The sequence below is a fragment of the Nylanderia fulva genome, unplaced genomic scaffold, assembly GCF_048542155.1.
Source record: "Nylanderia fulva isolate GAGA-0341 unplaced genomic scaffold, ASM4854215v1 Scaffold43, whole genome shotgun sequence".
NCBI classification, from domain to species: Eukaryota; Metazoa; Arthropoda; class Insecta; order Hymenoptera; family Formicidae; genus Nylanderia; species Nylanderia fulva.
The window spans coordinates 913174-939188 of NW_028190510.1; the positions used below are offsets into that span (position 1 = coordinate 913174).

Consider the following 26015-nt stretch of genomic DNA (forward strand, 5'->3'; position numbering starts at 1 on the left):
GTACAAAAATATTGACTTTTATTCTATTATTTGCACATATCGTGTTGTATATAACATTTTTTGAGAAACAATAATATACAATTCTCATTTTTGTTATATAAATTGTAGTTTATAAAATTGTCAATTGGACATAAGTATTATTAACAATATAGTCAATTTTCTCTATTCTAAATTCTTTGTATTAAATTGCTGTTTTTTTTTGCACTGGCACTTATATGTACATGACAATATTATAGTAAAAAGTGAGTAAAATAAAAAATGTATATACTATATATACTATGTGTATATGATATACTTTTTTATTTTTGCTTATTAGAAAGAGTGAAAATCTTCGAAATGCTCGGAGTTCTCTGATATCATTTAGAATAAAGAAAATCGAGACTGTAAATTCGTGTTCTTAGACAGTCAGTAACAGTATTTCAGTCACTAGGATGTGCGTCAAGTCTAAGTCATCCCAACAATATTTCCAAAATATTGGCTAATGCCACTCGCCTCGTCCTTCCATCGAAATCCATGAGGTCCATAGGCTTTACAAAATATATTTCGGAGGCAACGCAATCGTTCTTTACGTCTAAAATATTTTAATGTAATTGTAGATTTAAAAAAATTTAATGCAATCTAAAAAAATTATTAAAAACTTACTGTACAGGCTGAGAAGCAACTTCGTCATCATTTGTGTTTGCATTTCCTTGTAACGTGCGTGGAGTTGTGCAAGCTGCACACGAAGGCTTACAATCTAAACCAGGAATTAACATGCTGTCCATACAGGCAGCATTAGCGGATGTGGAACCGCACAGACTACCTGTCCCTGTCACCAGTTGCCAGGAATCACCCGAAGACGTTGAATCATTTCGTTGTCGAATCCGTCGAGTATTATGTGGTATAGGAACTCCAATCGGAGATGTACGATTTGTGGATAGAGATAAACGCGATCCCTGTGTGGTACCATCCTCTTTATTTGGAGACACATTAAGTGTCCCAGATGTAAGAGTGCTGTAACAAATATGGATATGTATAAATGTTTGATCAGATCAATATTTAGCAATGATACTTAAAAATAAATAATTAAAATAATTACACATTATTTCGAGAATCCAAATCCTGACTATCCAAATTATCGAAAAATACAGCTGTTGAATCACCATCTTCGCTGGTTTGTTCAATAGAACTAGATGAACTGAAACTAGGAGCGGCGATAAATTCAAAGGATTCGGCGTTTATCGTGATAGTTTCCGGATGCGAGTCGCTAGACTTTGATGTTTTCTCGTTACACTTATGGTGTATACTGAAATCTTCAGTTTCAATATATTTTAAGAAATCAAAGCAAAAGAAGAATATCTCCTCTCCTTTATTTAGTCGATCTCGTAAATCGTGTCCAAAGAGCAGCCAGTCATAGGCGATAGTGTAATAAAGTAATTGATATGAATTTAATGTTTTATGAATTACACCATCGGCCCAGAGACTAATTCTCAATAATGAAATAAATAATGGTGTACGATCCCAGCCTGTAAATAATATATTAATTTCACTAGAAATTTTTTTAAACTTTTTAACAGGAAGAAAATATATATTTTATCCGTACCTGAGATGCAGTGAATCAATATTCCATTCTTACTATCGCTCAAATATATTAGTATTAATCTTAAATAATTCTGCGTTAATCTGACTAGATCCCATTCTCTGTATTTATTCCAGGTGATTCGTAATTGATCGGAGGGGCCATCAGGTACACGGATTATCGCGTCTACATAATTTTGGTACCAGTCAAATACCAAACCTCTTGATCGATAATCTTTGTTTCTAAATTCCTTGAAGAATTCACATCCAGGATATGGCAGTGAAATGAGGTTAAAGTCATCGTACCTTTTCTCCTGGTCTACCTTCTCCGATGAAGTTACGCTGAGTACCGAACAAAAGAGCTCTGTTTAAGGGTCTCTAAAAGTGGATTTATAGAATAAAATAGACCGCTTAGACTAAGAACTATTATTATGGAACTTTACTGCATTTGCAAAGATGGACATCTTCTTTATTGGAATAGTTATTGTCTATTGTGTATGCAGTTCTCTTCTCAAAACTATATATATTTCATCCTAAACATTATTATGACAAAGTATGTAATCTTTATTAGATTTTTTTATCCAATGAAATAATCTGTCTATCTACCTATTTATAGTAAAATAATCTTAATATAATCTTTTTCTCTTGTATATGCTTTTATTACAATTTATATTTCTTTCAAACTGTGTAATTATTTATTTTTTAAATTTATTGAGCAAAGTTTAATAATTAAATAATTCTATGTATTTATTTTTTCTCTACCTTTTCAATATTTACTCTTTGAAAAATACATAAATACGTAAAAAAAAAAAAAGATACTTAGTGACAGCCTTACTTTACTCCAAATTTGACCTTTTTCTTCTCAACCATGAAATCAATGATGGTTCCCACATTAAGAGTCTTCAGGAGTTCTATATCATACAATCTAAGATTATTCTTCATGTCAGTAAACTTTAAATCTTCTGTAACTTCTGCAACTTGCGTTAAACTTTTGTCTACCAATGGATCTGGTGATGTAGAACTGGTACCAGCTACATTAGATAGCATATCTAATCCAGTTCTACACATCATTTCTGGCTTACTGGCTAATGTTGCGGATCTGCATACATGTCTACCCTTGTAAAGTATCACTGGCGTTGGGAATCTTGAACGACATCTAGCAAATCTTGATTCTTTCATCAATTTCTTGAGCTTATTCTTTACATATATAGTTTCAGTCATGCTTTCTCGTATGTACGATGGTGGCAGTGATGTATCATACTTTTTTGAATTTTGTAATTTATCATGTTCCAATATTATAAGATCTCTAGGATAATGTCCGCAGAGGATGCCATCATAGTTGTCAATTATGTGATAATCATAATCGAAAGATGCAAGCAGCTTACATCTTTGCATAATTTCTTGAATCTGTAACGAATACATGTCATTTATTCCATAAAAAGCTTAACAGTGTTAACATGTACAATTGTAAAAATATATAATTGTAGAATAATTACTCTGACATTATCAACTGTGGCCTTGTAAGTGTTCTTTGCAAAATATGTGATAAGGTTTTCTAGATCGTTTATATTAATGTCAGTCATGATTTTTCGTGGACAGATGCGTTTTCCAGATTTTCTGTAGAAATATCGTTTGAGAAATCTTCCTGAAGAGGCACTAACTTCTTGCAACTATTACAATCAAACTCACGGAGCATTAATTATCCATTGGCCAGTATCTTACATGGCAGAGATAGAACACAAACATTAAATTTAAGGAATACATATATCCAAAATACAGAGTTTGCAGTATCGCAAATTGATATTCATCAAATTCTTCTCACCACAATTCATCTTCAAGAGTTGACGACACAATCTTTTAATAATGAAATATTATTTCTATAGATGTAATGTTATATATTTGTTTATATATGTATGTTTTATCGTTATAGATAAAATTATCTCTACACTTATGTTTGACCTTTATCTCTCACATATGATTGACACAAAAAAATTCAACAATGAAGTTGATTAGAATTATCAATATAAATACAAAAAATTTCAAAACATATATATATAAAACTTGTTCTTCGATCAGCAAGAAATATTTCTAAAATTCTTTTGTTTTTTAATTCAATACTTTTATAATGTGAAAAAAATGCGTAAGAAATCAGAGAAAAATCAAAACTTTTTCTCTCAAATATTATTTCGAGTTCGCGAAGTTTGTAACGGTGCTTCTACATTAATCACGAAAAAGAAAAACCATTTAGCGAGATATAACAAATTATTCGTGCGAACAATGAAAAACGTGTATAACCCGTCAATGTACTGTCAATCAAGATGAACATGCATAAAATTCAAGTTCTCCACGTACACACATAAGGACAAACACTACGATAGGATTATCATACAACCTTGGGTCTTTGTAACAACGGCCAGACGTATTTTTAGAATATTTCGCGTTCTCAGAAAGGATTCGCGCGACGCGAGTGGGTGTTTTTCTTTCTTTCTTTTTTTTCTCGAGAGATAGAATATTCCAAGTTTTATAAAATTCAAAATATATCGCGAAAGATGCTAGCGCATTCGATAATGAAACGGGTGGATCTTCTCGTTCGCGTTTGAATTTTCCTGCGGCGTTTATCATAAACCATATATATTCGCACATATACGAGATGCCGTATTTCGCGATCACGTTTCGCGTATCGTAACGATATAAAGTAAGGTTACTCCTTGCTCAGAGACGCACGCGCCGCGCCTTTCTCTCTCCTCCTTCCCGTCCCCTTTTACACGTCATCGCGAGACACATCGGTGTGTTTCGTTTCTCACACACGCGTGAAAGTCGCGCTCGACGCTCGTATTTCGTTATCGCGAATAAACGTAGACATTACATACATATATATTGAATCCACATCGAAAAGTAAACTCGAAATTAATCAGTCTCACTTCTCAGTTAAGCTCTCGTCTCCAATTTAGATTATTCTCCTCGTTACGAGATCTGCATTCAAGATATTTCTCTATAGAAAGAAATAATAAGTCATTATATATATATATTTTGAGAAATTTGCGAGGCGACGAATTAAAAAAGGTACGAGAACTCTGCATTCTATTTCGAATAATATATATACATATAAAATTATTAATACATACATATATATAAAGTTATTAACATATATATTATATATATAAAATTATTAATAAAATATATTATACATAAAATTATATATATATATATATATATATAAAATTTCGTCAAAGCGCGCGCGAGTACCGAATCTGGCCGCGCGATGGCGCCACGCGTCCAGCTGATCGACGGCGCGCGGCGAACTGTCATTCGGCGCGCGCATGCGCGTCGCGCCTGACACGGCGGGCCGGTGGAATCGGACCGGGAGCGGGGAAACGGCGGACCGCGGTCCGTCTCGCAATATGGCGAGTGTACGATGAGGAGCTGTCGCGTCGCGCGTGCCTCGTCGGCGGCTGTCTCGCGGGTTCCAGTGACTCGAGTGTGATATCCGCGTACGCACGTTCGGTCTTATGTCGATGGTATAATGTCCCGTGGCTGGTCGCGGCGCGTCGTGAACCGGCGACGCGCGTCACTCGCGTGAAAAAACAAACACGCGGGGGTTCGAACGGACGACGTTTCTTCCCGGACGTGTGGGGTGGCAGCGGCCTCCTCCTCCTCCCCCTCCTCCCGCGAGAGCGTAACGTTTTCGCGTCGAATACGCGAACGCGCGCGCGCGCGGTCGGTGAAAGTAAACAAATAGTTATGAGCGCGATCCTGGGCGACGAGGCGCCGGCGACGGCGTCGCCGGGCGGGCTCCTGGATACGGACGTCGAAAGCATCCTGGAGGAGAAGAACCAGCTCATCAGTCGCCAGTACGCCGAGATCGAGAGGCTGCAGCGCGAGCTCTCTGAAGTTGTCGGTGAACGGGACGCCCTGCTCTGTGAGGTGTCAAAATTCAAGTTCGAGCGCGAGATGACCGACCTCAAGCGGCTGCACGATGACAGGTACGTGGTGCACGTCTATTCGAACCTTTGTTCAATTTATTTGACGCGAGAAGGACGAGATTTCCCAGATTGAAGTCTCCTCTCGAGCGAGGAAGTATTTTTTTTCCTTCTCCGGTTTGTGTATTTTATGGAGCAATTTTTCTTTTTCTTCGCGCGGCTGTGTGTACGTTTTTTTTTTTCTAATTCCGAACGTGAAATAAAGTGCGACATGATTTTCGCAGCTGCGAAATTAATTTACTACCCGACCCGAAAGTGGTCTCCATATTTTTCGCATTTTTTACACACATGCTTTTTCGACGTCGAACAATATAAAGTATATGGCGACCCAGCATTTGGGTCGAACAGGAAGAAATAAAAATCGAAACTCGAAACGAGAAAAAAATCTCTTCTTACAGTCGCACATTTTTTTAAACCTAAGCTACTTGAAACGAAATCAGCGATGTAATATGAGACAAAAAATTGAACCGAAATTTGACAGCTATAGAAATTCACATTTGCGTTTCATTCGAACGAAACTGTATCGGAGCTGCAGAAAATGATAACATGGCGTTTCCTCCTTTTAATTCCTCCTTCTCTTCGAGCAGAGGAAGGAGGTGTAAGGCAGGCGCAGAAATTACACCTAAAAAGGGCGGTTCCACAAGCATCCTTTTCCCGCGCGTTTTTCTTCCTTTCCTTCGGACGCTTTGATTTATCCGCGATTCGCTCGTATTTACGCGCTGTTCATTTCCCAATTTTCGCGTACAGGTCCACCCTACAGAAAGAGTGTCTGGCGTGAATTGTGTTAGGAGGGTGGTTCGCCCTTCTGCGAGTCGCAGGACACGTCACGTTGATCTCCTCCATCCTCCTCCTCTCTCTCTGTCTCCTCGTCCTCGTCCTCGGAAAAAGCCATCAAATATCAATCACCGGAGATTGATATTGCAGCAGCGAGCGTGCGATCGCGTTTTCGTACAAATTCCCTGGCAGATATATCATGATGCGAGCGAGTGACGTGGATATCCGTGAATCGAAGGGCACAATTCGCATATATGTGGTGTACGCAACGAAATGCGATATAGTGGGCCTCGTTAGATTGACTTTCTATTCGGCAATGTTGCTGTTTCTGGCCGTCAATCGAATTCTGTGATCGATGTGTTAAGCATCGCGAGGCGTCACAATTCAAGCAGTTTTTTTTTCGACGATTCGAAAATGTGGTTAAAAATATTGATCAATCCAAAAAGTTAAAATAGAATAAGTTGAAAATATATATATTTTTTTATTATATCTCTAGCTGTTTTTTTTGTAAGATTTCTCGCGATTATTTCGATCGAAAATTTCTATTCTATGTTCAAAATACACTGAAAAATTTTGAACTTAACTAAACTTTTCAACTAAATTATTATTTTGTTAGTTAAATATATGTATATTTAAGTCACATACATGTTTTGTTAAATTTAATGTTATATTTAATTTAAATATTTTTATATGTTCAATTAACAAAATATTATTTGTTAAAAAAGTTTAGTCAATTAACAATTTTTTAATGTACAAAAATTAATTGACGCAGTTATTCATCGTTCATGCTTTAATGCGTTTAATATCGCATTATTTCCCTTCAATAATTTCTAATGGATAATTTCGCGATGAAATTTTCTTCTTTCTTATCGGAAATGTCGAGGAAGGTTATCACCTTCATGTGAATTTTTAACACTTCCGTATATATCTCTGGATAAGTTTTAAATTGCACTGTTATCGAGGCAATGTTTATTCGACGTTAATCGAAGTATGTAATTTTGTCATCATTTATTTTCTCCCCCTTCGAGTTCTCATTTCCAGCTTTTACTCTTTACTCGCTTAATCACTTGAAAATTATATAGCTGCCACAAACATTCCACTAGGGAAAACATTGATTTCATACATGGATTTTCTCTTACAATTTACCCTGAAAATCATGGTAATTGTAAGACAACATTTATGGTATGGAAGAATTTTATAAGAGAGTCTCCGATTAAAATATTTACCACAATAGAAAATATTAATATCTATACATATTAAAATTAATCGAGTTATCGAGTTATTTTTATATCTTATTATGGGGTAGATATCAATATTTTTTATTGTGGTCAATATTAATTAGAGAAACTATAAAATTTTTCCGATATGTTGTCCCACAATTAATAAGTATTTCAAGATAAATTTTAAATATTTTTATATCTTACTGTGGTAGATGTTAATAATTTTCTTATGATAAATATTAATCAGAGACACTTATAAAATTCTTCCAGTACCATATTATCCCACAATTAATATTTTAAGATAAATGTTAAATATTTTTACATTTTTTATTGTGATAAATAATATTAATCAAAGAAACTCTTATAAAATTCTAACAATAAGAGAAAATTCTCTGTGTACGTGTCGAGGAAAAATTATAATAAAGAATGCAACGTAATAATTTCGAGTACGTGATATAATTTGAAAGACGTTTTTATTTGCTCGGCACCGTTTTATGCAAACGCAAAATCATGGTCGATGAAGAGTATAAGTACACAAGTACACAGCATCGATGATTCGTCCCGTTAAGCTTAGCCGTGTGTGTTTTATTTCATTAACGTTTGTATATATCGACACATCCCGGTGCTGTGGGGATGTTTAATGTGCTGTGTCGCGTACGACACCGTGTCGATAATGCGTGTTATTAAAGCAAACGTGAAACAGAGATGACGGCGTACGCCTATTAACGTTGCAAACACGTACACAGACAAATTGATAATCTATGACAACCGGAAGGAGAGAGGAGGAAGAGAGATACCTTGTGTTCGCGTCATCGAATTACAGATAGAGACTGCGCTAAACGCCTAGTCGATAATATGCGATAGGCATTTATCTGCGATGTATGGATGCGAACAGTGTTTGCTGTTACCTAAATAAAATTATATAGATGAAACTTCATACATCAAACATCTAGATAAAACTTCATACATTCAAACATCTAGATAAAATTTCGCGTCGTCTTATCTTTATATAGATAATGATAATACAAATATATGTATTATCTATATCTGTACACTGAAAAGAAGTTTGTTTACTATATATAGTAAAATGTACTCTATTTTTTATTGTGCTAAATATTAATCAGAGAAATTCTTATAAAATTCTTCCAATACCTACCATTATCATCCCACGATTGCCATAATTTTCAGGATAAATATATTTATCCTAAAAAAATTAAGAAAAAATTCTCTCCGCGTAGACTGAAAAAAATGACTAAATTAACAAATATTTAGTTCAATATACGTTGAAATGAATCACTTATTTGAAACAAATAAATACTTATTTGCTTTGAAGGATTTTCTTACATCAAATAAATATTCATTTGGTTTAAATAAATGATTCATTTGAACGCATTGAACTAAATATTTGTTAATTTAACAAACTTTTGTTAGTGTACACAGAGAGGATTTTCTCTTAGAATTTATCCTGAAAATTATGGCAATCGTAGACAATATGCCATTGGAAGAATTTTATAAGAGTTTTTCTGATTAATATTTACCACAATAAAAATATTAATATCTAGCACAATATAAAATATAAAATATACTCGATTAATTTTATTATGTACATATATAGTAAAATTTACCTATCATGTATCTATTAATATTTTTTATTGTGGTAAATATTAATCAGAAAATCTTTTTTATATATAAAATTCTTCCAATATCATATTGTTCACGATAACCATAATTTTCAGGGTAAATTCTAACAATAAGAGAAAATTCTCTCCGTGTATTTTAGAAATACGTGTATCGTAAAAGTATGACAAAAAGTATTATCTTTATTAAATTATCTAGAATAATTCTCAGATAATTTTGGTTTAGAAGCACAGTACATAAAAATACTTAAATAGTATTTAAATATAGTAGTTAAATAGTAGAACTAAAGCAGTAAGCGATAAAAATTTATAAATAAAAACATGAATACATATATATTTTTATACTTCTTTTATAATTTACATTTTTTATGCGTGTTTACACAAGCAGTTTTAAAAATTATTATCTAGAAAATTATCTAGATGAATCGCCATATAATTTTATCTTTTATCTAGATATATTTAAAACAGAATCTGATAAATTTACATATTTTTACCTTATCTTTATCTAGCTAATATTAAAATCATTGAAGCACAACACTGGATGCAAAATATGGAATATATTATAATTTAGCTCGCAGAGAGTTTATCTCTCGCATCCTCTTTGCACATACTGTGAGAAATCAAATGGAACGATAAAAAGCGGAAATTTGATACATACGGTCGAACACTATTGACGGAATGAGACGCTAAATTCGAATAATAATTGTCGATCGAACGATTTAAGTTAATTTTATTAGCCTCGCATCGATCTGTTTACAAATTTTCTCGATTTTCGGAAAATTATTTCTGACGTAAAATGTACCATCAGAAATAATAAAAATTAAATAGTAAGTTAATAAGAAAATAATTTTCGATTGAACGATTTAGTTTTATTATTTTCGCATTCTTTCCAAATTCTAGATTTTTGGAAACAATATATTTTTAACTAAAAATGTATTATCAAAATAACAGAAAATAATTTAATACACAAAGAAAATGTATTCTTATAGGATTTATCCTGAAAATCATATGGGACAATACGATATTGTAAGAATTTTATGAGTTTCTCTGATTAATATTTGCCACAATAAAAAATATTAATATCTACACAATAAGATATAAAATATGTTCGATTAATTTTACTTAATATTTTTTATTGCAGTAAATATTAATCAGAGAAACTTATAAAATTCTTATCATATTGTCCAACGATTACCATGATTTTCAGATTTTCAGGATAAATTCTACGAGAAAATTCTCTCCGCGTAGAAAATAATTGTCGATTGAACAATTTAAGTTAATTTTATTATTCTTACATCTGTTTTTCCAAGTTTTCTCGATTTCGGAAAATATTTCCGATTTAAAATGTCAGAAATAAAAAAAGATAATAAAAATAATGTAAAAGAGAAATTATATTATTTTTTTTCTAAATTATTATTTATTATTTTTTTATTAGAAGAGATTTTAGAATTATTACAATAAGTATATTTATATAAATAAATGACTCACTTAGGAGTATTCAAATAAAGTCATATTTTTCAGTGTAGAATATTATCAGAATTTTAGATTATTAGAAGAGATTAAAAGATATTTTTTTTATTAGAAGAGATTTTAGAATTATTACAATAAGTATATTTATTTCAATACTGCCAAATAAATTATTTATTTGAAACTAATAATATTGATTTGATATAAAAAATATTTATTTGATATAAGAAAATATTTTGCAAAACAAATAAAAAATATTTATTTATTCAAATAAATATTTATTAATTTAGTCATTTTTTTCAGTGTAGAATATTATAAGAATTTTAGATTATCAGAAGAGATTAAAAGATATTTATTATTGAAAGAGAGTAAAGTTCTGCGAACGCTATATATATTTCCCTCGCTGTGTATGAATGTCGTGTTTAATTCAACTGCGCTCCACAAAATCGTATTATATCTTAATAAGGATAATTCGAATGCGTACGGTCGCGCTCATAAGCGTTGTATTCCCCTAATGCATCATCGTGAGAGTGTACACGTTAGGGAGTTGTAGTAGACAGACAACGAGACCCGGTAAAGTAATCACACACGTATCGTCCATCTGGAAGAGAGTAAAGCGTACGATGCGTAAGACGTTCCCACAAGATATAGACTATACATATATAGGAAGGATATAATGCTGTAATAATAATGAACAATTACATCGGGGTGCTTTGTAATTCCTTCGTCTAGCTTCCCCCATCAATCTTTGCCGTGACAGTTTGCGGATACATCATTTTTCCCCTTTATACATTTTTCCTGCTTTGATACCGTCGACAAAAATTTTGGAAAATTATTTTCTGCGCTCTAGACAGATTTATTTATAGGTATATTTCGCGGTATACACTTCGTGTTTATAAATCTTTTCAAATGTATTCAGTGTTTCCATATTTTATAGCATTTTTGTATATTATATAATATTTAAGTGTTATATTAATATGTTACATTTAAAAGCATTACGTAATATTTATTATTTTTTTTTTTGAAAAAAATAATACACATATAACATAAAAGTATATATAATATTTGTATATTATATAAATATTACATTAAAAGAGTAGGTATTATATAATATTTGAAAAAAAAAAATTAAATTCTTTATATATTCCTTTTTTTCGCTGCTGCAACCGTGCACGGTTGCTCAGCTGACAGATCAGTTAGTACGGGTTTTTAAAAGGTAAAATCAGATGCCGTAAATATACGAGTGCTTAATAATCACGACGGGAAGAAAAAAAAGAAGAGATCTTTGAGACCGTCCGAAGCAGCGACCTTGAAGCATCCTATTGACCTGCTGAGATCTCCTCTTCGCTTTGTATCCGTCCAACTTTATACGCTCGTGATTTAATATATCTGGGTTGCACGCAGAGAGAACCGGTCCTTCCTGCCCCCGAACTTCGGCAACTTTTTTTATGTATATGTGCGTGAGCTCTTTATCTCTCGCGCGCTCTTCCAATTGTATGTATATGTATATGTATCGCGAGACGTGCTGCCGAAACTACTGCTGTACTCGCAAAATGCTAATCGAGCAAACACGTGTGTGACGCAAATGACGCGCTTGATTTATTCCCGGATTGTGTGTCGGCGCTTTTCGGACCACCTGAGAGAGAAGAGCGTACGAGAGACCGTTTATTAATTTTTTTCCGCAAAAGCACAGCTTTATATGTGGTATTTCGTCCGTAAACAGGGTATCTATACTGTAAAAAAATATGTAATATATTACACAAAAATATGTCAAATTACATAAATAATAAGTGTAAAATTACACGACAAATAATAGAAATGTTTACCTTTTTATTATTTATCATGTAATTTTACATTTATTATTTATGTAATTTTACATATTTTTAATGTAATTTCACATTTTTTTTACAGTGACAGCGGTTAGGGAAATCTGGAAAAGCAGGCATTGTCAGAAAATTTTATAAATCTGAAGTTGTCAGGGAAATTTTATTATTTATCTGGATTTTTTACATTATTCTACATTTGTCTCCATAATTTGAAATTTTTTATTAAATAAATATAAACTTTTCCTCGACTCCCACCAACGCTAATTTTCTGTGTTGTTAAAAATCGATTCATCTACAGTGTGTTTGTTAATTTATATTTTCATCGTCGTGTTATTTTATTTCAATGTGTTTAATAGAAATAAAACTAAAAATATAATATAAAAATATAATATAAAAATATAATATAAATAAAAAAGATTATTTAAATATTGTATATACATAATGCAGATTGTATAATTGACTTAAATTTTTGTTTTTTTAACTTCCGAACCTTTTCATTGTTGACAAAAATATCTTAAGAATTTCATGATTTAACATTTACTTGACTTATCATATAGATATATGCAAATTATATATTTGTAAAAAATAATACTAAAAAGTGAGGGAAAAATGAATTTCTGGTCTTGGGAAATTTGAAAAAGTGAGGGAATTTTTTTCATTGAGTCTGCTGGACACCCTGGTAAAAAGAAATGTTCGATTGCAACGTTACACGCGACGAGGTCGACCGGTCATGCCAAATATATCTCGTAATAATTGCGGTTGCCCTCGTATGTACAATTGGGAGGTTGGGCGATATTTGACACAGATTCGCGCATTCGCGCTCTCGCGATGCATCCGGTGTGCCTATTGTTTCCAGAAATTTATTGCGCTTTTTGATGTCAAAAGTATATCGTACAAATTTCAGACTTTTATACCGTCGCGTGTCCTCAAAAATGAAATTTTGCTTTTCTCCACGTTTTTTGATCAATTTCTAACACATCTCTTTGTGCTTCTCACGTCTTATTTTTAATTTTGTCAGCTGCGCAAACAGTGAATAAGTTTCTTCCCTTTTGACGTCAATTCTCTCTTATCAAGGTTCAAATTACGTCAAATGAATAAATGCGGCGCGATATCTAAATTATTCGCTATATTCTCGTGATGAAAAATTCAGATATTTTATAATAAATATATATAATATATATAATATTTTATTTTTTTTCTCTGAGTAATCTGAGGATTTTGTGACAGTGCGATGATATATATACTCTCGTAAACATTAACAGATTTACACGGAGAGAATTTTTCGTTGTATTTTACCGCAAAATTTACTACAAATTTTATCATGTGATAGGTCGAAAATTATCATGTTACATATGTTAAAATTATTATGAACGATTTTATGTTGCATTGTATAATTTATTTATATATTTATCATTTTTTTAGCATTTATTAAAACACTTAAAGAGTCATAAATTTTCAACATATATAATTTTTAATATATTTTAAAATTATTAAAATTTTAATATATATTTTAATAAAGTTATTTAAACATATTTTATATTTTATTGTATTAGAACTATAGAACTCGTCGAAAACTATAAAATTTTATTGCTTAAATTTAGAAAAATTTAGAAAAATGAAATGATATGCCAACTTTCAGGCAAGTTAGCATATCATGTCATTTTTCGAATTTAAACTAATGAATTTTATAGTTTTCGACGAGTTCTATAGTTCTACATTTTTTAGTTTTAGTCATTAAAACGATAATTAATTTTATCCACAAGTTTTTTGGATTAAAATAATTGTTTAAAAAATTTCCTAAATATTTTGATGGACAGAACTCATTGGATAATCCATGTAATTTACAATTAACAAAATGCTTGTAGTAGATTAATATTTTTTATTGTGTGTGGATAAATGTTAATCAGAGACACTCTTATATAATTTTTTCTAATATATTGTTTCATCTACCATGATATTTTCAAAATAAATTTTATGAGAAAATTTTCTGTGTATAATTAAAAATATTTAAAAAATTTCATGGAGATTATACAGAGGTGAAAAAAAATAATTAACAATAAACAAAACAAATAACTAGGCTCGTGTAAAATGACAATTAATATAGAAAAGATATATAACTATAAGTAAGAAAGACCAACTAAACGAGAGCAAAAATGTTTTTTGGATGTTAAAATATTTTAATTGATAACGACCAAAAATTAATAAACGAAGCGTTTACATTTTAACCGTCATTTATAGTCATTTATAGTCACTTATAATTATTAATAGTCTTACTTATAGTTACTAACTAGTTATTGTACAATATATAGTTATATAATATTAAATAGTTATATATTAAAATTTATAGTCACTTATAGTCTTGCTTATACTCACTTACTTATTTTTTCTATTAAAAATAATTAAAATGCGGAAGCATTATTTATAAAGATACACGAGTGCTCATATAAACGCACTTTACAGCTTCTATAGGATATTTCTTAAACATTTTTTCCGGTTAATTTTACGTATTCAGTGTAAAACAAATCGGTTGCGCGATGAATACTCGTCCAGTATTTCCTGGTCCATAGACCTGGACTTTCAGACTCGACACGGTCACATGGCATAGGAAGACGTAATACTTGGTCGAAAAGAGATTGATGCTTCCAAGAAATGGCTGTTCTCTGTCCTAACAACGCTCGTGTCTCTTCTCTTACATCTGGCGCGAACATGTTAAAAACGAGGCTCTTGTGATATACGACACACTCAAACTTACTAAACCTCGACAAGAGTTTTCCCTCGTCTCCACCCATCTAGCGTTCGTCTCCTATATAGGTTTTTTTCTAAAACGAGAGAACATCTCTCTCTTTTGCTCGGTGAGAGTTCTGTAGATATCTCAACCTTTCTAATTATTTCAATTGCTTCAAATCATTTTAATTATCGGTTCGACTGCGCAGAGAGAATTTTCTCTTGGAATTTATCCTGAAATTCATACGGTAATCGTGGGAGAATATGGTATTGGAAGAATTTTATAAGACGTTCGATTAATTTTACTATGTACATATTAATAGTTAAATTATATCTAATTGTGATAGATGTTTTATTTAATATTTTTTACTGTGGTAAATATTAATTGGAGAAATTCTTATAAAATTCTTCTTTTCTATTATAATTGAAATATATAAATACACAGACTAATAGTCAAATTAATAGTAATACAGATTAATAGTAAAATTATATCTATATAATTATGATAGATATTTAATATTTTTTATTGTGGTAAATATTAATTAGAGAAACTGTTATAAAATTCTTTTCTATTATAATTGTAATATATATGTAAATACACAGACATAATTTTTTCTTAGAAATTTATCATAAAAATTATGGTAATTATAGGACAATATGGTACTTATTTGTGAATGAATTTTGTAAGAATTTCTCTGACTAATATTTACCACAATAAAAAATATTAATATCTATTGCGATAAAATGTAAAAAATGTTTGATTAATTTTATTAAAACATATATATATAGTAATAAATTTTCAATAATTATAAAATATAACATATTTTATATAAATTTTACAATGCAGCATATTTTCAATCCAGATCGTTTGTGATAATTTAATGCAGCATGGTAATTTTCGGCTTATTATACATGATAAAATTTGTGGTAAATTTTGCGGTAAAATATAACGAAAAATTCTTTCGATATAGAGAACTCCCAGAGTTATTCGACACATATAGGTATGCACAGTTGAAAAATTTCTGTTAAATTTAACAGATGTCACATGCTCCAAAAATTTTCGTATTAATTTAACATAATATGGATATGTTAAATGGAGACACAAATATTGTGTTAATAAATGTGACACTTTAAATAATTTGAAACAAATTTTGTGTAAAATTAACATACTTATAATGTAAAAATTAACAAAAAATATGTGAATTTTAGATTTTATCATCCTTGCACTTATAGGTATTATAAAATAATAAATCAACATTTTTTTCTGTAAGTTCTAACAGATAAATCTTGTCACTAATAAAGTAGAACCTATATGTGTAAAATCAAAAATAGGTGCACATTGTGTTATTTTGACATTTTTTCCCAGTTGTTTTAATAATTTAACATTGAAGTTCATTTAACAGAATAGTAATGTGTTAAATTAACACACGAATGTGTTAAATATATGATCGTAGAATATTGCGCTTAAAGTCACGCGCGATTCTTCTCGTTGCTGATGATTGCAACCTACTCGAGGCTGTTTCGCCCCGTTTGCCCTTTTTGTCTGCATTAAGTAACATTTATACACGTCGATTGACTCTTGATCGCCTTTATCGGATGTAGGCAAGGCTTTCACGGCGGTTCCAAAGTACAATTTCGATCTTCCAATGAAACGATTAGTCGCGCCCGTTGCGTGACTAATTGACGTCGGTTAGCGTCGACGGTCGCGAAATCGCTAATCATCGGTGTAAAATGCATAGAATAATGCGTAGGAAAAATATACATAGCACATATACACGCCCAGAGCAAGAGAGAATGAGCAAATGTTTTTGTTGTCATCGCGCCTGGTGAGAGGATTGCATTTCTCTCCTTCTTTTCACTTCTCACTCACTCCGGCAACGATGAAAATAGTTTATTTCCTGCAACGTGGACCACTGCAAAGAGAACTTTAGACTTTTAATACTGCTTCTCTCTCTCGAGCTGTCGCACGCGACAAAGGTATTATATGTATATTCTGTGCAAGTATTATATACTCTGTACTCTTAAATTATCGCGAACGAGCTGGAATGAAAATGTGCTGCATTGTAAAATTTATATAAAATATTTTATATAAAAATTATAAACTATTGAAAATTATTGAAAATTTATTATTATATGTTTTAGTAAAATTAAAACATTTTTTATATTTTATCGCGATATTAATTTTTTATTGTGATAAATATTAATCAGAAAAACTTATAAAATTCATTCACAAATACCATATTGTCCTACGATTGCCATAATTTTCAGGATAAATTTCTAAGAGAAAATTCTCTCTGCGTATTTATATATTACAATTATAATAGAAAAGAAGAATTTTATGTAAGAGTTTCTCTGGCTTAATCGAAATCAGCTATTTGGTATTTAAAATCCTTTAATTTTACATTTGGAATAAACACGAGCCAATAATATCGTATATATTTTATATTTCATATTTGGCCTTTAATTTTAATTAATGAATATATATATATATATATATTTCACTGTTTAATTAATTTATTGAAAATCCTTTAATTTTACATACATTTGGTATTTAAAGTCCTTTCATTTTACATACATCTGAAATAAACACGAGCCAATAATATCGTATATTTTATATTTGGCCTTTAATTTTAATTAATGAATATTTTTCACCGTTTATTAATTTATTTTGATTGACGTCCAATAATCGATTGTTGTGTATAATCTCCTCTCGATGGTAATTTACACAATCTGTGTAAAATTAGTTACTCTCTGTCGTGAAAAAAAAGATTTAATCCCATAATTCTCATTTCCTGGAATTTTAGTCAATTAATCTTTTTATGATGAAGGAATCTCGAGATTGCCGCACAAACCAGACTAAACAAGCTTAAGTATTCGGTACAAATAAGGAGATCAGACGGCAAGAAATCGATTTGACAAGAAATTGGAAATCCTTTTCGCGGTTGTGACCAGTAGCAGGCGTGGCAAATCGCATTACCAGATAAAGCGGGTTCGGCATTTCGGCCAAGGTTGTCGCTCGCCATCAGCAACGAAGCGTCACCGTCTTGCTACTTTTGTCACTACACTGACAAGAAATTAACTTGACTAAATCTTTCATCAACGGAGTAATTTAAAAAAAAATTAAAAATAAGTAAGCTAAATTTGGAAGCTTTTTAGGTTCATACTCTAAATATAGAAAATTCTTTTTATAATTTTCTCTTATTTATTTTTAATATTTAATTAAAATTATTTTTATTTAAACTTTATTTTATTTAATTTATATTTTATCTCTAATTAATTAAATAATTTAAATAAATATTATTAAATATAATTTTTTTTATATTTAATAGAATTAAACTATTTGTTAATTGAACATTTAAATTAAGTGCAATATATTAAAACCTGATTGCACCAATATTATTTTGGCTTTAAGCGAAATTTAAATATGTACTTTATTTTTTTTCTAAATAAATAAAGACAAACGCTAAATCTAACAAAACATGTATTTGATTTAAATACACGGAGAGAATTTTTTTTTAGAATTTACCCTGCTTTTATAAGAGTTTCTCTAATTAATATTTACCACAATAAAAAATATTAGATATCTATCACAATAAGATATAAAATATGTTCGATTAATTTTACTGTTAATATGTACATAATAAAATCAATCGAAGTCTTTAAAATTCTTCCAATATCGTCCCACGATTATCATGATTAACAAAATAGTAATTTAGTTGAAAGGTTTAGTCAAGTTAACAATTTTTTCAGTGTATCAAGGTATATTGAAAAAAATGACTAAATAGATATTTAGTTCAATACTGTCAAATGAATCATTTATTTGAAACAAATAAATATTTATTTGTATTGAAAAGGATTTTCTTATATCAAATAAATATTATTAGTTTCAAATAAATAATTTATTTGACAATATTGAAATAAATACTTATAAGAATTAACTAAATTTTTTTTTTCATTGAACTCAACTTGAAATATATAATATATGTGCACTGAACAAAATTTGTTAAATTAACACATATTTAGTTCAATACTGTCAATTGAATCATTTATTTGAAACAAATAAATATTTATTTGTATCGAATAGGATTTTCTTATATCAAATAAATATTTTTCATATCAAATAAATATTATTAGTTTCAAATAAATAATATTTTGACAATATTGAAATAAATACTTATAAGAATTAACTAAATTTTTTTCAGTGTGTATATATGTATATGTGTCCATGAAATCATCACCTTGTAACTGTTCAGTGACGCTGAGCGATGCTTAGATAAAGATAAACGTGCATAGCCGTGAATTGAAAGTTCAAGGGAAATCTGTTCCCGTTTCATGCAAAATTTTCCATGCGCTCGAGATCGTACTATTTATATATCTAAAATCGGATCGGATGTCGGAGTCTGAAGAGAAAGGGAGATCTCTATGAACTCGGATTCACTTATATGCTCTTCTATAGATAGCCGGTGGACCACACGGACTAGAGTGTCTAAATCTAAAAAAGCTTCTCTTCCCTTCATCTATACCAGCACTTTTAAACTCTCCTAGAGCTCTCTTTATGTCTTAGAAGAAGAAAGAGGAGGAGTTCTTTCGAAACCGCGGTCTGAATAGATAAAGCACGCGTGCATGATGATCGAAGCATCTCATCCGATGGCTAAAGGTCGATAAACGGAAGTCTCGGGTCTCCATCGATGTATGAAGGACTAAAAATGCAAATTGCACGCGGAACTGACACGCCATGTTATTTGACACGTGCAGGGAATTTTTACGTCACTGCTCCTTCCTCCTTCGCTTCCGTGCACTTCTCAAGGTATTTTTTCGTGTATATATCGAGGCGGCGACGGCCGGAGTTATATCATATCGAACGATGTTGCTGCGCGGGCGAAAATAGCGTCTGACAATAATCGATAGAATGGACCGATTTCCTGGCCGTGTCGCGTGACTGCAATCAGGGTGTCCAGAGGTCAAGGAAATCTGGAGAACCGGGCATTGTCAGGGAATTTAAAAAATCTCGAATTGTCAGGGAAAAAGTCGGGAAATTTTACTGCACTGAAAAAAAAATTTATTGAATTCGAATAAGTATTTATGTATTTCAATATTGCCGCAAATAAATTATTTATTTGAAACTAATAATATTTATTTGATTTGAACAATATTTATTTGATATAAGAAAATCCTTTTCAAATCAAATAAATATTTATTTGTCTTAAATAAATGATTTTTATATTTGACAGTATTGAAACAAATATTTATTAATTTAATAATTTTTTTTTCAGGGTGTTTATCTGGATTTTTTCACATTATTTTACATTTGTCTCAATAATTGAAATTTTTTATTAGATAAATATATAATTGATTTAAATTTTTGTTTTTTTACCTTTCGAATCTTTTTTGACAAAAATATCTCAAGAACTTAATGACTTAACATTTAATTGATTTATCATATAGATATATGCAAATGATATATTTGGGAAAAATAATACTAAAAAGTCAGGGAAAAAATTAATTTCTGGTCTTGGAAAATCTGAAAAAGTCAGGAAATTTTACTATTTATCTGGATTTTTTCACATTATTCTACATTTGTCTCAATAATTGAAATTTTTTATTAGATAAATATATAATTGATTTAAATTTTTGTTTTTTTACCTTTCGAACCTTTTTATTGCTGACAAAAATATCTCAAGAACTTAATGACTTAACATTTAATTGATTTATCATATAGATATATGCAAATGATATATTAGGGAAAAATAATACTAAAAAGTCAGGGAAAAAATTCATTTCTGGTCTTGGAAAATTTGAAAAAGTCAGAGAATTTTTTTCATTGAGTCTGCTGGACTCCTAACAATGTCTCTTGGCAACGACCGTCTGAGATGGACGATAATTTAAATATGGAAATGGGGCACACGGTTGTGCTGCTTCGTTCCCCCCTTTCTGCGACTAAATCACATACAGATGGCCCTATGTGTATCATGCAGATGTCCGTATGATGCATTAGATTTTTAATGTCGGATTACGAGACTCTTCGCGGAAGAAGATATGTATGTGTCACGCTATATTTTTATTCGATACGCAAGAGTTATACAGGCGTATACATATTTTTTTTACATACAACTTTGTATAAGAATATGTAAAAATTTTTTTTTAATTTTTATTTGCAAAAATATATTTTTTCTATAAAATAAAATAATAATAGTACACATTAAAATAATTATAAATGTAATGGTTTTGTTAAATGTTGTGAATTCATTTAATTAAATATTCTTGGGGAAGAAATCCGATCAATTAATGTATTATTAATTATAGTAAAAATAAATATGATAAATAAAAATTAAGAGTAATATACAAATTAAAATTATTAGTAAAATCATGAATAGGGAAATTAGTTTTTTTATTTTTGAGATTTAAATTCAAGTGCACTCTAATTCTGCCATATTATTTAAATTGCTAAAAGTAGAGAAAAATAGATGAATAATTTTAGTTTATGCTGCATTGCATAATTTATTTATATATTTATTATTGTTTTAGCATTATTTTATTAAAACATTTAAAGTCATATAAGTTTTCTCAACATACACAATTTTGAATATTTTTAAAAATGGTTGAAATTGATGAATGATTTATAAATACATTGATAATGATTCGCGACAGTACAATATCTTTGATAATTTGCTACAGTGACTTTCACGTCTACTGTGAAGCGCTGAGGATTTTACAGTGCCTACGTATAAATTCTTCAGACTTCGCGTGCAGAGAGAATCACAGCGAAGCACAACGAGCTTAACCGCGTTACTTTTATATTCCGTGCCACGAGGATTCATGCCGCATACAAGGTGGTAGCACATATAAGGCTGGATTTAACAGCCCGATGTGTTGCAGGGTAAATGGGTCTCTCTCACAAAGCCGCCGTTCGTCTTCATTCGGCCGAAATATTGCAACGGGGCTGCTATATCGATTACTGATTGAGGAGCCAATACATAGCATATTTCGGCTCGATAGTCGGGTAGAAAATGTGGCGCGCGAATCTGGAACACTCCAAATCGAGTATATAGTGATATAGACGCTTCGACAACCGGTTGATATAAACACTTATAAGGGCACTCTATCTCTCTCTTTCGTCGCTAATATAATCAACACGATGTGAAATCGTGGTATCGATACGACGGGGCACGTGTATCGACTATACGAGCGTAAATAGCCGGTCAAATGCGGCGACGTGTATTTATATATTATATGTATATGTGCGTGGTTATATTTCCCGATAAAAATTGTACATTTTTTTCTAACTCCACAGAGAGAATTTTTCATAGAATTTACCCAGAAAATCATGCTAATCATGAGGTAATATGATATTGGAAAAGTTTTATAAAAAGTTTTCTGATTCAAAAGATATATATAAAATATATATTCGATATTAATTTTACTATATATTTAAAATTTATTATGTAACATTTTTTATTGTGGTAAATATTTAATCAGAGAAACTTTTATAAAATTCTTCCGATACTATCCCACGATCATCATGATTTTCAAGCTAAATTCTAAAAAAATTATCTTTGTGTGTACAAAAGAATTCTTGTATATACCAAAATTTTGTTCAATGTTTTGGCATGTGTATTAAATATATATTAGCGATCGCTTCTCGAGCAAGAAAGAGAATTTTTTTATAGAATATACTCAGAAAATTGTGGTAATCATGGGATAATATATTGGAAAAATTTTATAAGAATTTTTCTGATTAAATATTTATCATATAATAAGATATAAAATTTATTATGTATATATTTAAAATTTATTAAAAGATTTTATTGTCGTTAAAAAATGATCAGGAAAATAAGATCGCGCTATTAATTTGTATCTTCGGAGGAGAAAAAGAGTCCGTATTTCTTTTCGTCTTTCCTGGGAATAATTCGCGCCGTGATGCTTTTTATTATAGGGAAAGTTTTTTAATTTTTTATTTCGGCATTAATCGCGTCTTTCCTCACCCTTCATTTTCACCGGATATCCTGTAATTTACGATCAGCTTCTCAAACTCGAGACGAGCGAGTTATTGACAATCGAAACGGTAGCGAGACTATAAAGAGACAAGTGTGATAAATCGTCGGATTCTCTCGTCGTATTACGCGTCTGGATGTGTTTATGTCGTAACACGGACACGTCCATATTATTTACATGTATGCGTGTTCTGCAACAAAAACAGAAACTTGCGCGGTTCATACAATGCGCGAACTGAAGCGTCGAAAGATTTCTATCTGCGGCAGATACTCGCCGTATATATACGGTATATATACGGCAAAGTTGCTGAATAGAACAGTTCTTGCAGTTTCATTGACGCTATAAAATCGATACTTGCCTGTGTGATTGCCCCGTCTCGCTAACAATAGCGTACACTGTAAAAAATATGTAATACATTACATAAAACTATGTAAAATTACATAAATCGTTTTAAATATTAAATTATATACGATAATTAATGAAAATATGTATACATTCTCATTATTTATCATGCAATTTTACATAGTTTTATGTAATATATTACATATTTTTAAAAATTTGTAATATATAAGTGTAAAATTACACGATAATTAATAAAAATATATATACATTTTCATTATTTATCGTGCAATTTTACAAATGATTATTTATGTAATTTTAGTTCTATATAATATATTACATATTTTTTACAGTGCAATTTTACATTGTTTTATGTAATATATTATACATATTTTTAAAAATATGTAATATATTACATGAAACTATGTAAAATTACATAAATAATTTTAAGTATAAAATTACACGATAATTAATAAAAATATGTATACATTTTCATTATTTATCGTGCAATTTTACAATTATTATTTATGTAATTTTACATATTCTTTACAGTGCAACTACACGCGGAGAAGAAAAATTAATAATATAATAATTCAATGTCTATACAGAATTGGAAATAATTGTTATCACATTTACAAAATAAATCAAAGATATTCTTTGCAGCAACTCGATCTAATCTCGACGATTCATCAAGGCGTTTTATTAATTTTTTTGAATCTGCCCTTTTCTTTACTTTGATGTCTTATTCTGTATTATATCCCCGTTATTTTTTATTTTATTTATTTCTCATCTTATTTCGCGTTTTTTATTTTTATTCAAATCCGTCTTTTTCTCTTTGATGTTTTATTCTATATATATGCGTAATAATTATTTTTTTATTAAATGCAAGAACCGTCTCGCGGTTCACCTTTGTGGCTGCAACTAACATATAAGAATTCATTTGTTTTCATTCGACATGAGTAGAAATTGCAGTTGCAACAGAAGTGACGCCGGTTGCTTTTGGTTTTGAGAATTGCGCGGGGTTGAAAGGAGGGAAAGAAAGAGAAAGAGATAGAAAAAGGTCGTGAGAAGGGTGGAGTGTCCTCTCTGTAGCGACGTATAATTACGAGAGTACTTTAATGCTTTTGGTCACGCGAGTGCCAGGCATGTATTGTCCAGTTCTTTTTCTTTTTTTTTATTATACATAGAAATAATACACAGGTTAACGATTCTCCCTTTTCTCCTTCTTTCCTTTTAATTAATATGACATTTGACGTACGTTGAAAACTCGATTTTGGAGAATTGTATACACGACAGAATTTTCTCTTATTTATCTCGAAATACTTTTTATTGGAAGAATTTTATTAAGTTTTTCTGATTAATATTTACCATAATAAAAATATATTAACATCTACCGCAATAAGATATAAAATATGTTTTATTAATTTTACTATTTGTACATAGTATATCATGCAATTTTACAGTTATATTATTTATGTAATTTTACATATTTTTTTACAGTGCAAAGTTACAACTATGCGAAAGAAGAAAAATTAATATGACAAAATTCATTATATCTATATATAATTTCTGCTTAAAAGAATAGGAAATAATTGTTATTACATTTACAAAATAAATTAAAGATATTTTTTGCGGCAACTTGATTTATGATAAGATTTACATACATTAATACACTGAAAAAAATTTAGTTAATTTTTATAAGTATATTTAGTTCAATACTGCCAAATAAATTATTTATTTGAAACTAATAATATTTATTTGTTATGAAAAATATTTATTTGATATAAGAAAATCCTTTTCAAAGCAAATAAATATTTATTTGTTTCAAATAAATGATTTATTTGAACGAGTTGAAGTAAATATTTGTTAATTTAACAAATTTTTTTTAGTGTAAAATTAATCGAACAATTGATATCTTATTGTGGTAAATATTAATCAGACAAAAATTCTTCCAATATTGTCCCACGATTACCACAATTTTCAGAGCAAATTCTAAAGAAAAATTTCACAGATACAAAAATTTGTTAACTTGACTAAATCTTTCAACTAAATTACACAGTTGAAAAATTTGTGTTACAATACATTTAATAGATATCACATGTCCCAAATGGTCCACAGAAATTTTTGTGTTAATTTAACATATGGACAAATGGAGACACAACTATTGTGTTAATAAATGTGAAACTTCAAATAATTTGAAATAAATTTTGTGTAAAATTAACATACTTTTAATGTAAAAATTAACAAAAAAGATGTTAATTTTAGATTTTATCATCTCCACTTATAAAATAAAAAAATCAACATTTTTTCCTGTAAATTTTAACAGATAAATCTTGTCACTAATAAAGCAGAACATATTTATTGTGTAAAATTAAAAATAGATGTATACATTGTGTTATCTTTACATTCTTTTCAGTTGTTTCAATAATTTAACATTCAAGTTCAATTAACAGAACAGTAATATGTTAAATTAACACATGAATGTCTTAAATATTTAAC

At 30.1% G+C, this 26015-nt stretch overlaps 2 protein-coding genes across 2 annotated transcripts in view; one reads left to right on the top strand and one right to left on the bottom strand.

The window, feature by feature from the left end:
* Position 1: 1 nt before the first annotated feature.
* LOC146721681 (phosphatidylinositol-3,5-bisphosphate 3-phosphatase MTMR14-like) lies at positions 2–4331 on the bottom strand. The gene is made up of 7 exons (XM_085486442.1): positions 3950–4331; positions 3054–3174; positions 2393–2964; positions 1583–1899; positions 1079–1505; positions 643–993; positions 2–571 (listed from the first exon to the last, which is right to left on the bottom strand). Exons 1-7 carry the CDS (start codon positions 4198–4200, stop codon positions 445–447), a joined length of 2166 nt encoding a protein of 721 aa, XP_085342568.1. The 5' UTR covers positions 4201–4331; the 3' UTR covers positions 2–444.
* Positions 4332–4939: 608 nt separating this feature from the next.
* siz (Brefeldin-resistant Arf-GEF family protein schizo) overlaps positions 4940–26015 on the top strand; it is an 84345-nt gene continuing 63269 nt past the window's right edge. The window contains exon 1 of the mRNA XM_029311242.2: positions 4940–5540. Within this exon, the coding sequence (XP_029167075.1) occupies positions 5299–5540 (242 nt within the window). The 5' untranslated portion in view covers positions 4940–5298. The remainder of the gene's footprint in view (positions 5541–26015) is intronic.

Coding starts and splice junctions, on each gene's coding strand:
- LOC146721681 (XM_085486442.1), bottom strand. CDS start 4,200: ATGTGCGAATATATATGGTTTATGATAAACGCCGCAGGAAAATTCAAA. Junction 3,175..3,949: donor CGTTGTTACAAAGACCCAAG/GTTGTATGATAA, acceptor ATATTTCTACAG/AAAATCTGGAAAACGCATCT. Junction 994..1,078: donor TTGGATTCTCGAAATAATGT/GTAATTATTTTA, acceptor TATTTGTTACAG/CACTCTTACATCTGGGACAC.